This window comes from Etheostoma cragini, chromosome 13 (genome assembly GCF_013103735.1).
Source record: "Etheostoma cragini isolate CJK2018 chromosome 13, CSU_Ecrag_1.0, whole genome shotgun sequence".
In the NCBI taxonomy this organism is placed as follows: domain Eukaryota; kingdom Metazoa; phylum Chordata; class Actinopteri; order Perciformes; family Percidae; genus Etheostoma; species Etheostoma cragini.
In genome coordinates, this window is record NC_048419.1 from 11,780,688 (window position 1) to 11,794,487 (window position 13,800).

Below are 13,800 nucleotides of genomic sequence, written 5' to 3' on the forward strand. Positions count from 1 at the left end.
TCCAGATTTGAAACAAAATTGATTTTCAACAAACACACTGCATCATCTGGCACTGCTTGTTTTGATATCTTTGTCTTGGATGGAAATCCTATCAGTCTTTATTTTGTGGATGTTTGAATTTGTTTCACGGGCCAATTCAGCTATGCATGCTTAGTCTTGGCTCTGGCAATTGTAACAGCTGGGGGCAGTCAGTAGGTATAAATCATGCAGTCGGTCTGCTCTCTGTGTGTGTGTCCTCCACCCTGCCATGTAGCCCAGATTCAGTGAGAAGTAAAGAAAATCTGAGACTCCGGGTCATGACTTGGCCCAGGATTGGAGGTACTTCTGAGACAATTGTTGTGATATTAACAAATCTCATTTGCTGTTATTTTATTTATCAGAGAACATCAATTGATGCATGTCACAGAAAATATCATGTAGAAAGACTTCAATGCAGTATTTACGCTGTTTTGAAAATAAAAGCAGCTGAGTTGAACTAATTTCAAAAGATTTAGTACAACATTTTCTCTTGTGCTGCAGCAGGTAGTTCCTCGCTGATGCAAACAGTGTCTGCGAGGAACTGAAGCATTGCAAATCAATCAGGCAGTCTTTTGATTCAAAGGGAGCCAAATTGTGTTAAGTTAATTAAGTCTGATAGATGTGTTTGCTTTCATAACTGATTAAGGTGCTCCGCAGAACCCCTGAATTTATACTTCATCAAAATACTTCCGAAATCTATCAAGTGCTCTGTTTTTTACACCCTCATTAATTAAGTTGGCCCTGATCATTTTAGCTGATGATTGGAGTTGGGCCAAGAGAACATGGACAATACAGGGATGCATGTCATGAACACTGCTCTTCATCCTTTTATCCTGAGCAGAGTTTAAAGGTCTGACTTTTGAACACGTGTTTGAAGTGACTGTGAACTTTAAAAGACAAAGCGAGAGCTTTTGTTTCACAGGATGAAGAAGACCAACAGCATTTTTTTCGGTTATGATCTGAGACTAATAATGGGCTATTTTTGGATGGCAGCCAGAGTATCCACAGCCTTTCCAGAATTACAACTGTTGTTTGTCACAGTTCAATTGTCTCATCAAAAGAAATAATGAATAGGTCCCATCCGCAATGAACTCATTTGGCACTTTAGTAATGAGGAGTGTTGATGAGGTATTCAGGCCCATGCTTCCTGAGCCAAATCTGGTGTCTGAGTCTCCACAGGGTTATTCTCAAAGCTGAACTGTTGGCCCTCAATTTAAGAGTCAAACCATTCTTACCCAAACATTTCTCAAGGCTTGATTGCAGCAATGACTGCTCCAGATGTGAGAATGTGCGCTGAAATATACAGACAAAAAAATACGTACAGACGTATAAACAAAGATCTGTCTTGCCTGAGACACAGACCATCGATGCATTTTTCCATCATGTCTTTTACTCTTCTGCCAGAGTTACTTATATGGGTGAAAATGTGTTTTCAGTTAATAATTCACCTCCTTAGTTTGTCAGGCTAAGAACAAAAGAGGTTACAGAGGGAAAGCCCAACTTATATTCTGTGTCGATATTGATGCGAGAAAGAGTCCAATAAAATATCAAGAGGCATGAATTTTACTGGCTTTTAATTTTTTGCTTACAAATCGGAATCAAGTTGGAGGAATCCAAAGTAAAGAATCTCAAAGGAGCATTCCACAAATTTTACAAGTACTTTTCAGCTTAATTAACTGTGAAAACGGTTTCACGATGTCGTCTGTTGCTTAGGGGAGCGCTCTGAAGAAATAACCCTGATGACATGGTACCTGCTCAACTGTTCTCGAGTCTACTTATGAAAAAAAGTCCCTGGTGCCTGCCAACAGGTACTTTTTTTAGTATAACCTTTGTCGAGGTTTCAAGACATCTCAGGCGATACCAAAATGTGACGTGAAAACCTGCAGACGACTGATTGGTCAGAGAGAATTGTCACTATTCACTGCGTCATCATTGCTAGAGACATACGGGGGCATCCCAAACAAATCCGCCATTTTTAAATAGTTCAGTTAGCTGCATTTTTTTGCCGCCATGAACTTCTTTTGAAACAAAATTTGTCTTCTGGCTGTCTCAACAGCCACACACCGAGAATGAAAAACAACACACCTTCGACGTTCTGTGTGTGTGTTGCGTTGGGTCGTGGCAGTTTCCTGAAGTGTTGCTATGATGACCAGTCACGCTCGCTTTGCGCATGAGGCTGTATCAAATCTGCAATGGAAAATAAAGGCTGGGTCGAGCCGAGCCGATCAGAGCCGATCAGAGCTGGTACTGGCAGCGGGTGAGCTCCATCAGTGATGTCATCTGGTTTATCTCAGCTTGGGTTTAGAGACTGCAAATTCACAACAGAAACCCCGTGTTATCGTGTGTGGAGTGCAAATATGATGCGGGCATTTATCTGAGACAGAGATTTTAATGAAAGATGCCATCAGGTTGCATTTTGGGAAGTGTAGGAGCCAGTGTTTCGGGGGCTTGAAACAATGGGACTAAAAGTCAGGATATCTTTACCTCTGCTGCTTCAAATTTGACCATATTTTTATAATATGTCACTAGTGAGTCTCCTAACTTTATGGAAGTGCAATACATAATCACTGGAGTACCTTTAAAAGTTGCTTTATTTGATGTTATTTCATAATGATGTTGATTCACTTTGATTACGTACTGATCACCAGATCCGACTCAAAAGGAAATCGCGCTGTTGTGTACGCTTTTGCATTCCCCCTTCTGATATATCTCTTGAGACCAAAATCTTTCAGGATTGAAAAGAAAAGTAGAGGTGAGGGTGTGCAACCAGGATTCCTTTTACGCATTAAAAGTTAATGCAACATCAAAACTAATTTGTGTTATTTCATTAAACAATTGTTGAATTGTTTTGATTGATATACTTGTCAGTGCACACAAAGAGATCTGGAAAGTGCAAATCTGGCAGAAATAGGCTTCAGTAGGTTTATAACGGTTATCAGAAACACAAGCAGACGAAGGAAGGTTACTTACAAAACAACTAGTGACAAAAGCAGGAAGGTAATCATCTAAACACGTTCATACTATTCTTCCCCATCTTGTGAATATGTATATGTGGGGAAGATTGCTTCAGATTTTGGGTTTTTTATGAGGTATTTAAATCTATGATAAAGTCAGGGAATGTCTACTGACTTCCTGGACTAAAACAGCTGTTACTGACACTGATCACTGCCCCCAACCATGGAAAACATATGTGTATGACAACGTCTTGCTCAATACTACATGTCCATTTTCTCCCTAGAATTCCATCATAAAACACTGCACTTATGCAATCGTAGATGCCTGAAGTACTAATCATTATCACTTCAAAATGACTTAGTAACAGTTTTCTAAATGATAGCCAGGACTCACTGGCTGGAGATCAACATCTATCATAAAAACAAGTCCTCAGAAGGCCTTTACTTGAGCTGCACTCAAGCCTGGACAATAATGACAAAATTCAATCATAATGAGGATCAGGTCTATTTATCAGCTGTTGTGTCCGATACTGTGGGATATCTGTGCAACACCGACAACTTCTGCTGAGTAGAACTGAGCTCCAGCGGACCGGAAAATTATGTTTCTGCAGCATGTCAAATCGCTGCCATTTGGCACAGTTTTCTTGTTATTATCAAATATACTGCTGAAGACCGAAAAGATCCCAACCAGACCCTCAGACTCAAAGCCAGGTATGGTGTTAAATATCTATTAGTTACTATTATTAATTAAATATTTGGGATTTATTTTTGTAACCTGTTCTTTTTGGGATAATAGAAGAGAGTAAATTACATGACAACAAAGTTACTGCTTTCAGTGTCTGCGTTATTAGAAGAATAGCAAGGTGCAGAATAGTAGATGTTGGTTGGTTATTGCAAAAGTTCTAAGCAAATAATTTGATAATTGATCACAGTGACTCAAGTAATTTCAACAGGAAAGAGAAAATAAATATTTCAAAACGTTTGGATAAAAAAAGAATTGTAACAGTTTAAAATACAAATGAGAATGTGAAGCATGTCCTAGAATGACAACTTAACCATGAAGTATCTGCTGGCTTTACACAAAGCCCTTTGTCTTCTACACATACAGTATATTGTTCATCATTCAATACACAGAAGAAGAGAAATATCCACACATGAATATAAGAATGTTGGACCCCATGAAATATCTTCAGAGTACCTGTTCATTTATTCCACCTGGGCTAAACCTGCATTCCACATCGGCAAGCTCCTCTGAAGAAGAATTGAGGTCATGTGAAGGACAAGACGATGAAACAAAAAATGGAATGAAAAACAAAAAAAGAACACATAGAGCATTCACTATAACCTGTATCAACCAAATGGTATGATAAAACATGATCATTTATTAGTTTAAAAATGATTATTGTAAATCATAATGAACGGCAGAGGTCTGTTCAAGGCAAGGCAGCTTTATTTGTATAGCATATTTCAGCTACAGGGAAATTCAAAGTGATTAAAAAAAACAACAATTAAACAAATAAATGAAAACAGATGAAACGCAAGAATAAAAGTTACAGTGCAGTATAAGAAATTAAACAATAAAGAAATGAACAATCATTTAAAGAAAGCCAACATCAAAAAGAAAGGTCTTCAGCCTTGATTTAAAAGAACTGAGAGCAGCAGCAGATCTGCAGGTTTCTGGGAGTTTATTCCAGATATGTGGAGCATAGAAACTGAACGCTGCTTCCCAGTTTGGTTCTGATTTTGGGGACAGAAAGCAGACCTGTCCCAGAGGACCTGAGAGGTCTGGGTTGTTCATAGTTTAGCAGATCAGAAATGTATTTTGGTCACTAAACCATTTAGTGATTTATAAACTAGCAAACGTTTTTTGAAATCCTGAAAATCCTCTTGTTCTTGCCAAATACAAATATACCAGCTAGCTTTATAGCTAGCATAGCTTCACATACTGAGTTCATACAATGTTGTGTTTGAGACACTAAAAGAGCAGGTCCACCAGACTCAACAAACCATAAGATATTAGACATAGTTATCAGTTCTGAGATTTCCTACCACTTTGCAGTATGTTCAAAAAGTCCACCTGATCAGCAAAACACTTATATTTAGTGGCCTTTTATCAATCTCCTTGACTCTATTATCTTGCGTCACTGGTCAGAAAATGAAAATTGAAAAGAGATGCACGCTGGAATCCAAACCTTCTACTGAGTATCACAGCATGTTGCCTTTATTTTGGAATTAAACACATTAGTAAGTACTGTCTGATGTGTTCAGGGGCCTGCTTAGAAAAAACAACGGAGGAGGACGGTCTGGTTAGTCACACAGCAATCCGGGATTGGAGAAAAATGTGTTCTTGTTTATTGGCATTAATTAAACCAGTCCCAGTCATCTTGGGTTAAGCGCCGCAGTGCCTCTGCAAAATAGGCTTGGTAAGGAACATTTTTTTGTGGAACAGAACACTCAGATTGGACAGATAGTCTAGCTAGCTGTCTGGATTTACGCTGCAGAGATCTGAGGAGCGGTTAACCATAGTGCTCAGAAATCCACCAGCGTTTAAAACAACACCACAAAGAAAGCGGAAGGTAATGGGCATCTGAAAACGGACATCCAGCGGAATTACCAGCAGAATGAGAGTAATCCTGGAAGTGAAACATTGTGGATTGAGACTAGGCCAGAGGAAACACTTACAGATACAGATGTACACAATTTAAACTCAGTTGACGCCAACTGCACAGTTCCATCAGCAGTAACCTAAACCTCACAAATTGAATATAAGAAGCGCTTAAGCCTTCCAATGCTTCTCCCTCATGATGTAGTGATTGCTACAGGCTAGGTTATAAGTTTTCTCGTTGGTACATTTCAAAATAAAATTTGTTTTTACAGGCAGGTTTCAGGTTAAGTCAATTAGATGCACGAGGACATGCAACCAGCACTTTTATTTTTGACATGTTTGGGTTTTCTCATCAATTCCACTCACACCATTTGTATGCCAACATCAACAAGGTGTTAGTTAAGGCAGGTAGAAAATCACAGTTTAGCTAAGCGCTTGCATACAAATTAAAGCGTCTGCGCAGGTGGAGGTGCAGCTGTGTTTTGGTTGGTGTTTCTGTCAGACTCGATGCTGGCTGCTTGTTCCATTGTTTTCTTATGGACCATCTTGTGCTTTGTCTTTATGTCCCTCAGCAGCGACAGAGCTTCCTCACGCTCTTGTTTGTTAACACCTGTGCCGTGGATGGCACTGCCTGGACAGAGAACAACATGTTATGTAAAGACATTAGCAGCAGATCTGCAGATCTTTCCGGATCAGAAATGTACATACTTAGGGGGACTTCTCTGATCGTTGTATGCTCTTTAATTTCCTTGATCATTTCATCAACCCTTGCAGTTGGATGCTTTATAAGCTTAAAAGATGGAAGTTCTTTAATCTGTGAATAGAAAAGTTAATCTTTTAAAGTCATGACATGTACGTGATAACATTCTCCTTGTTCTTTCCAGTTCTTGCTAGTTTTATTATACGTTGACAGTAATTTTGAGCGTTGCATTTAATATATCCAACCCTTTTCTCTCTTTCCCTGTATTGCGTCTGAATGCTATCTAGTTTTGGTTTTGAGTCTCTGTAAACGTTGAGATTCCTCAGTGTGTGTTCCAGCATCCGAACAGCTGTTTGTATTCCTGTTGAAAGAAAAATTGGGGTAATTGTTTAGCCAAGGTTTTAAAGACTTGAGAAAAATGTCCAAACGTAAATAGCTGCAGGTGAAAATACAGTCCTCACCGACGGGCTCCACCACATCATCAGGATCTGGTTTTGCATCCATCAACATTTTGTAGCATGTGAATCTTTCGGAATTGGCATCTTCCTTGTTCTCTGCAATTTCTTTCTCATCAGCTTGAAGCTCAAAATCACACTGAGGAACATCTGTTGCCTGAGATAAAACTACATTCAGTAAATGTTGAGACCAAAAGAGAGGAGGAATATCCAAACCACATAAAACAGACATACAAACCTGAGTTACAAAGAAGTGTTCTGTGTTTTCTTGGAGGTTGTTGTCTGGGCTATTCTTGCCCTCCGATTCTGGTGTTCTCTTGACAGTCATTTTACTTTTCACAATCAGACTTTTAGCAGGACAGGGTGCATCCATCAACATTGGCATCTTTGGGATTCTTTCTTCCACCTGCAATAAAGAAATGTCCACAAAAAAAAAATCATTTTTTATAAAGTGAAATCTGGAGGGTCACTGTCAGACATCAATGCACTGCCAACCTTCCATTTTGGATGAGTGGACACCTTCAGCGGGAGCTTCACCGCCTCCTGTGTCTTCTTACGCTTAATCGTAATCCCCAGTCTCTCATGGAGGTAATGGGTCAGTAAGGGAGGGTCTCCTGCGCTCACACAAAACCATAAAAGTAATTTCAACATTGAAAAGCAATCTATGAAGAAAATAAAATGGCTTCACATAGGAGAAGCCTCACCACTTCTCTGTGTGGTCAGAGGATTGGAGTGAATGTCAATTTCTCGAAGCATTGGGAAAAGAGCGACAGCCATCAGTGCTTCCTCCTCTGCAATCTGATGACGAAACACTGATGAGACACGTTAGCTGGTTTTTCCAAAGGGTCGTGGTTATTTGGTCGGTACAAATGATCCAACGCACCTTGTTGTTGGCTAAATTGAGGAACTGAAGCTGTGGTAGTGGGAAACTGGATCTTTTGCAGTGCTCCTCACAATTTTCCTTGTGAGAGATCTACAGGGTGACCGTTGCAGAGATTTGAAATACGGGAAACACAGTGATGAAACATCTCAAACACCGACTGTAGAATGCATTACCTGTGAGATGCTCTTAAAATGTTCAACTGTGTATGGATTTGTCTCAGTGTGGGCTGAATAGAGGACGGAGAGTATAAAAATGTTTTACATTTTTATGAGGATGTTGAGGAAACTGACATGTTAAGTCCAATGTTAAGTAATTACATCAAGCAGATGTTGAGCATTTACCAAGTTCCTCTTCTTCAGCTTGCGCTTCGATAGAAGTCTGCAAAGGTTGTGAACAGCCCGCAAGTTGCAAACATGGTACATCAGAAATGTGGTTCTCCTGCAAGTTTAAATACTTTAGCCTGTAATTGACAATTATAAATTCTTAATAAATTATTCTACAGATGTGGTTATACATAGTGATTTAGAAGCGCCACAGAGGACAGCCACACACTAGACTGCCCACACAAAGATGACACAGAGCTGGATTGAAATTGGCAAAGTATCCCTTCAACTAATACTTTGTTTGATATAGCAAACTTCAAACCACATCATGACCTCTTAAGGTTTGCAAGACTGTTGAAGACTCCAGACGACAGTTTGTTATCGTCAAGCATCAGGACTTCAAGTGCTTTAAACTGTGTGTCTTCTTCCTTTGCCGGCCTGCACCAAGAAAAACAATACAATTCACACATGTACTGATCAATATTAGTTACATTCCTTTGTAAAGTTACAGGAACATACTAGTACATACCTGGCTGTAGATTAGGTGTATGGAATGTCATTACATTTGTTTCACCAGAATCAGGAGTGTGAATTTGGAATATTTGTGCACCCCCTCTTGGTCAATTTGAAAACTGTTTTTAAATGCATATTTTTTGTGGCCTTTTGCTGTAATTAACTGTTATGAAATCATTCCAATGTAAAAACTTTGAATCCATTACAAATCATTGTTAACTAAAAACTGTAACAATAAAGACATGGTGATACTTTGTAAGAAAGATAATGTATTATGTGGCTGTCGATCAGACTGTAGTTAGAGAAAGAATTTGCATGTTGCTGAAAACATTATGAAACGGATTAGTTTGCTTCCATTCTGCCAGTTATTCCATGACTCACATAAAAGTTTTTTGTAATAGCTGTTAAATGGAAAGTAGGCGTTTACACGAAGCAAGGGTGGACAGAGCTGACCTGTGTGAACCTAAACAGAAAAGCCACACCACGTTCAATAATTTAATCAAATTATCTACTTGTGTTTTTGCTATTTTTCCCGAAACAAATGAGCATGTATTGTTAGAGACGTGGATTATTTGTATTGATTTGTTTGTAAGCTTAAAATCTCTTGACACACTTGGTGCCTAGTCACTCCTGTATTGCTGCTTCAGTAACAATAATTTACTAACAGTTGAGTTGGGTCATGGCTGGAGGAACCAAGATTAGGAGGAAGATGATGAAGCTGATTTCCAGTCAGATGAAGAACCTTTAGTCGTGAAAGCCGACCAATAGAAACAATATCATCAGCTGACAAATTGTTGTAAGACAAATCCAAAACCTGTAAGGATTTAAAGAAAATATTAGGATAGACATTACCAAATCATGGAGACAAAATAGAAAACGCAAAGGAGTTATCACTACAAGTACTCATTAGCAGAGTGCAGGACTGAGATACACGTTCTCTAGATTCCAAGGTGTTCTTCCATGCGCTAGCATGAATTAATTATGAATTTTACCCTCCCTACCTCATTAACTTTTCAAAACTAGTACAAATACTTAAATTCTATTCTTAGCATGCATGATTAGCAGAGGCACAAAAGTTAAATTGGCATTCCGTGGTTTCTTTGTTTGATATGAGTTAATATCAAAAGCTCTTATTTTGAAAGAATCGCAGATGTGAAAGAAGTTGATACATTTTGGAAATAAAAGGCTTTCAGGTTCTTTTTAGGACTAAAACATCATGCCAAGTTGGACCCTGTAACTTGATAATATATATTTATTTATTTATTTATTAAGTAGGCAAGTTCAAAGTTATCTTACCTCCAGATGAGGGAAGTCTGCAGCATTAAACTTCATGTTGCAAAGCCCGTTTAATGCCAGACTGAGTTCTCTCATAGACACAAAACTGCTAAAAGAACCTGTAGAAAAACATTTTCTCAAAGTTACAAGATTTTTGAAAGATGCAGGAAATCTTCTGGAAGGTAAATCTGCTTGATATATAAGAATAATTACCTAAAGAGAGGGAGTTAATAGATGCATTGATGTAAGCAACATTGTCAAACGCCTTGAGGTCTTCTGCCTTGACCTGTGCCCAGTAAGGTAAAGCATCTTTAATTGTTTTTCCCCCCCCCACAGACTTCCAAATAAATGTGGTAACTATGTGAAAAGTGATTCTTACAGCAATCAGTCTCTGCTCACTGATGTCAACAGAGCAGATCTCAGAAGGCTTGTCAACACAATGTAATTGGAGCTACAAAATAAAAATTGTAATTGTTTGGGGTCCCCAACTGGTCTTGCCATCTTTAATGAAATGAGCACTTCTTACATATGTAGATGTCAGTGTCTTACCAAGTAGGGTCCATCTAATGTGTTACCATATGGAGAATCAGCCCCCCGGTTCTCAGATTCTTTAATTCTTCTAAGCACACCAGTGTTTCTCTGCTCCTCCTTTCTGTAAGACACAAGCCAATGACCAGCACCTACAAGACAAGTGAAATTGAATGCAATATAATCAGCAGATTTACAAATGCATACTTAACAAGCGCCTTGTTTTTTATTTTATTTCTTTAAATGTAACAAGCTAGATCATTTAACTTGACCCACCTTCCTTTCTCCGACGGGGTAAAGTCCAGGGTGGGAAACATTGTGTAGGATTGCTCTGAGTCTGGCCATCATCAAATTTATAGGAGGCTGCAGTCATCTTATTGTGATCCATTTATCGAAAACAACTTTTCGTGTGTTAATTACGCATTCCACAAAGTGAACTGACCCGACTACTTGCTTCTAGCGTTATCTACTATCTCGATCTTGAGATACACTGTAGTGCCCTGTATCCTAGCAACAGCATGCCGAGCGCTGCACCTCCTGCCCAGAGGGTGGCGGTAAACAGTAGTTAAACATGGCGGAGGCGGAAGCGGAAAAAAACCATCAGCCTGTACGTCAAAGATTGAATTCAATGATAAGAGAATAGTCCACCTAGCCACGCTAAGATATAAGACATAAAACATATTATTAAGAAGATGTCGGAGTTTTCCATATACAACACACCGTATCCAATTGCTCACCAAGGCGAACTTACGTTCGACCCGTGTTTGTTTTATTTTGCTAGCTGGCGTCTAAACCCTGGATGGATTGGGTCTAATCGCGATTGACCACATTGCGCATGCGTGATGCTGCCCACCGGAGTATGTTTCTGGTAACTCCTGTCCCCTAACATATAGTAGCTACCGTGTCTGTTGTTAAGATGTTTGCACAACAAAATGAGTAGTACTTGACACAGAGTCGTAGGAGCTCGAGCTGACGTAGGTAGTTAAGGTCAACGTGCATTTAAGTCAGGACGAGACTAAGCGAATACGGAAGTGAGTGCGACTGTGCCTGTCGTTCCAGCGTCGTCTTGTTTTTCTGATGAGCCCATAGCATCCGTATCGTGAACATCAGAGGTCTCTTCTGGGGTTTGAGATTAGACGGTATGAGGGCCGTTCACGAAAGGATCAAGGGTGACAAATGTAAAGATTGACAAGTGAAGGTAAGGGTTTTGTTTTGCATGCACAATATACATTAGATACTAGTTGTAACAATGCAGTCGTGTGTGTCTTTGAGGAGCTGTTGGAGTGTGAACTCTTTCTATGCAAAGATTGTTTAACAAGACCAAAGAAAACAAGCCAAAACTTGTGATATATTTGGATCATTTCGAATTCGCAGGAACTCTGATTCACCATGGGAAATACATCATCAAAGAGTGGCAGTGGAGAGGAACCGGTCAAAACAACTTTGTTTGAAAAGGAGCCATGTGGGATAACATACAGAATTCCTGCTCTCATTTATCTGAGACACAGTCGCACCTTCCTCGCCTTTGCGGAGAAAAGATCCTCACCCGCTGACCAACATGCCAAAATTCTTGTTATGAGAAGAGGAACGTTTAAAGATGATGGATCTGTTCAGGTTATTACTCACATGCAGTAACCAGCAGATACGCCCTTTGCTTTAACACTCATATGTGTCAACAATATCTGTGCTCATCTTTTTAACTGTTGTCTGTGTGTTATGTTTTTCCAGTGGTCGTCCAGTCAGGAGCTGTCAACAGCATCTCTAACAAACCACCGCACTATGAATCCTTGCCCTGTGTTTGAAAAAAACAGCAAAACACTGTTTTTATTTTTCATCTGTATCTTGGGAACCACCACAGAGTACAGACAAATTATCACAGGTAAGAACAAGGCACGTCTTTGCTGTGTTAGCAGCGGCGATGACGGGCAAACCTGGAGTCCAGTTAGAGACTTAACAGAAAGTGTGATTGGTGAAACTATTCATAAGTGGGCCACATTTGCCGTTGGTCCGGGCCACGGCGTTCAGCTGGAGAACGGCAGGTTGATCATCCCAGCGTACGCCTATTATATCCCCTACCGCTGCTGTTCCTTTCCCATTCCTTATACAGTCTACCCACGTGCACTGTCAGTTTATAGTGAGGACTTCGGCCAGACGTGGCATATAGGTAAGATGCTTCGAAAAAAGTCATGTGAATGTGAGATGGCAGAGATCATAGACCACGAGGGCAGGAGTCATCTTTACTGCAATGCTCGTAACACTGGAGGCCCCAGGTGTGAGGCCCTGAGCGAAAACAGCGGTGTGTATTTTGACAAACCCCACATTGCTCCAGAGCTTGTCGAACCACCGTCAGGCTGTCAAGGCAGCGTCATTGGCTTTCCAGCTCCTGAGTTTGTCCCTAATGATGACGCTGAGAGCAAAGCTTGCGGCACATCGCTCTTGTCTCCAGACACACAAACCTGGCTGCTCTTCATCCACCCAACTAACAAGTCGAGCAGAAGGGACATGGGGGTGTATTTGAACCGATCCCCCCTGCACTCATCCGGGTGGGACAGGCCCAGGATCCTCCACAGCGGGCCCAGCGGCTACTCAGACCTGGCTTACAACGGAGACAAGGATCAGTTTTCATGCCTGATGGAGTGCGGGACAGACAGTGAACTTGAGCAGATTGCGTTCATGTCGTTTACCCTTAATGATGTCATGCAGACAGGCAGTAAGAAAGACAAGAAGATGCGTTAAATTCACGGTTGCTCTATTTCTGTATTAACAATGCTCTTTAACATTCTCCTGCAACCTAAAAATCCGAGCAAAAGCCTCTAAATATGCTGTGCCGTAACATCTGTCTGTGTTTTACTGTTCAGTACAGCCTGGAGATGATGATAATGCATGCATGAGTCGTGTGTTTTGTTGTCTCCTTGTTTACATGCAAAGGTAATTTAAGTCTTAATAGTATTAATATGCAATCAGCTGTGTAAGAAAGGAAACTAATACATTGAAGCATGCTGTGCTCAGCTGTCATCTTTAAAACAGGCTTTGTATGTAGCATGTTTAACAAGTACTTCATGCCCATTTCTGCATCCTAATTAAACTGTCAGTATATTCTGAGCAGAGGAGCGAATTTACCTACCTCTTGTTATTTTCATATGAAGATCATAGCAGGCTTTGTGAAGTAGAGCTAATAGTTTCCTCCATGCGCAGTTCCTCCTTTATATTATGTATACTCTGATTCACACATGCCTTGTACTCCACGGTTAAACTTTAGCTATGCCACAGCCTGACAGGGCACACAATTTCTGTAGGTCACAGTGGGCGAAAAGTTAGAGCCAAAAGATAAACATTTACTTTTTACTTGCCACATCTAGCTAATCAATGAAGAGACCAACAGAACTGTACCACATCTACACTGTGTGCACAATTATTAGGCAAGTGAGTAGTTTGACCTTATTGACATTTTCATGCATACTTTCCAATTCCTAGCTATATAAATGTAATGCTAATTTGATTTAAACTTTATCAGGTGATGTGTATTTGTTTAATGAGGGGGGGGGG

At 40.0% G+C, this 13,800-nt stretch overlaps 2 protein-coding genes and 1 long non-coding RNA gene across 5 annotated transcripts in view; 1 reads left to right on the forward strand and 2 right to left on the reverse strand.

Annotated features, from left to right (window-relative positions):
- Nucleotides 1-1,833: 1,833 nt before the first annotated feature.
- Nucleotides 1,834-13,800, reverse strand: part of LOC117955043 — a 16,379-nt gene continuing 4,412 nt past the window's right edge. The window contains exons 2-3 of the long non-coding RNA XR_004658940.1: nt 2,100-2,103; nt 1,834-1,845 (exon numbers count right to left, since the gene is read on the reverse strand). This is a non-coding gene — a long non-coding RNA (uncharacterized LOC117955043). The remainder of the gene's footprint in view (nt 1,846-2,099; nt 2,104-13,800) is intronic.
- Nucleotides 5,884-10,787, reverse strand: xrra1 (X-ray radiation resistance associated 1). Of its 3 annotated transcripts, none has more exons than XM_034889161.1 (17): nt 10,531-10,787; nt 10,276-10,378; nt 10,106-10,177; nt 9,940-10,012; nt 9,748-9,845; nt 9,117-9,265; nt 8,272-8,376; nt 7,957-8,075; nt 7,789-7,841; nt 7,616-7,705; nt 7,437-7,530; nt 7,228-7,346; nt 6,971-7,138; nt 6,739-6,889; nt 6,523-6,638; nt 6,286-6,391; nt 5,884-6,208 (listed from the first exon to the last, which is right to left on the reverse strand). In XM_034889161.1, the coding sequence occupies exons 1-17, from the start codon at nt 10,569-10,571 to the stop codon at nt 6,024-6,026; spliced, it is 1,842 nt and encodes a 613-aa protein (XP_034745052.1). In that variant the 5' UTR covers nt 10,572-10,787; the 3' UTR covers nt 5,884-6,023. The 3 variants fall into 3 exon arrangements, with proteins under 3 accessions (XP_034745052.1, XP_034745050.1, XP_034745051.1); XM_034889159.1 differs by having other exon boundaries at nt 10,276-10,406; nt 10,531-10,786; XM_034889160.1 differs by having other exon boundaries at nt 7,616-7,693; nt 10,276-10,406; nt 10,531-10,784.
- On the forward strand, nt 11,093-13,647 carry neu3.1 (sialidase 3 (membrane sialidase), tandem duplicate 1). Its single transcript, XM_034889167.1, has 3 exons — nt 11,093-11,452; nt 11,629-11,868; nt 11,983-13,647. Exons 2-3 carry the CDS (start codon nt 11,644-11,646, stop codon nt 12,988-12,990), a joined length of 1,233 nt encoding a protein of 410 aa, XP_034745058.1. The 5' UTR covers nt 11,093-11,452; nt 11,629-11,643; the 3' UTR covers nt 12,991-13,647.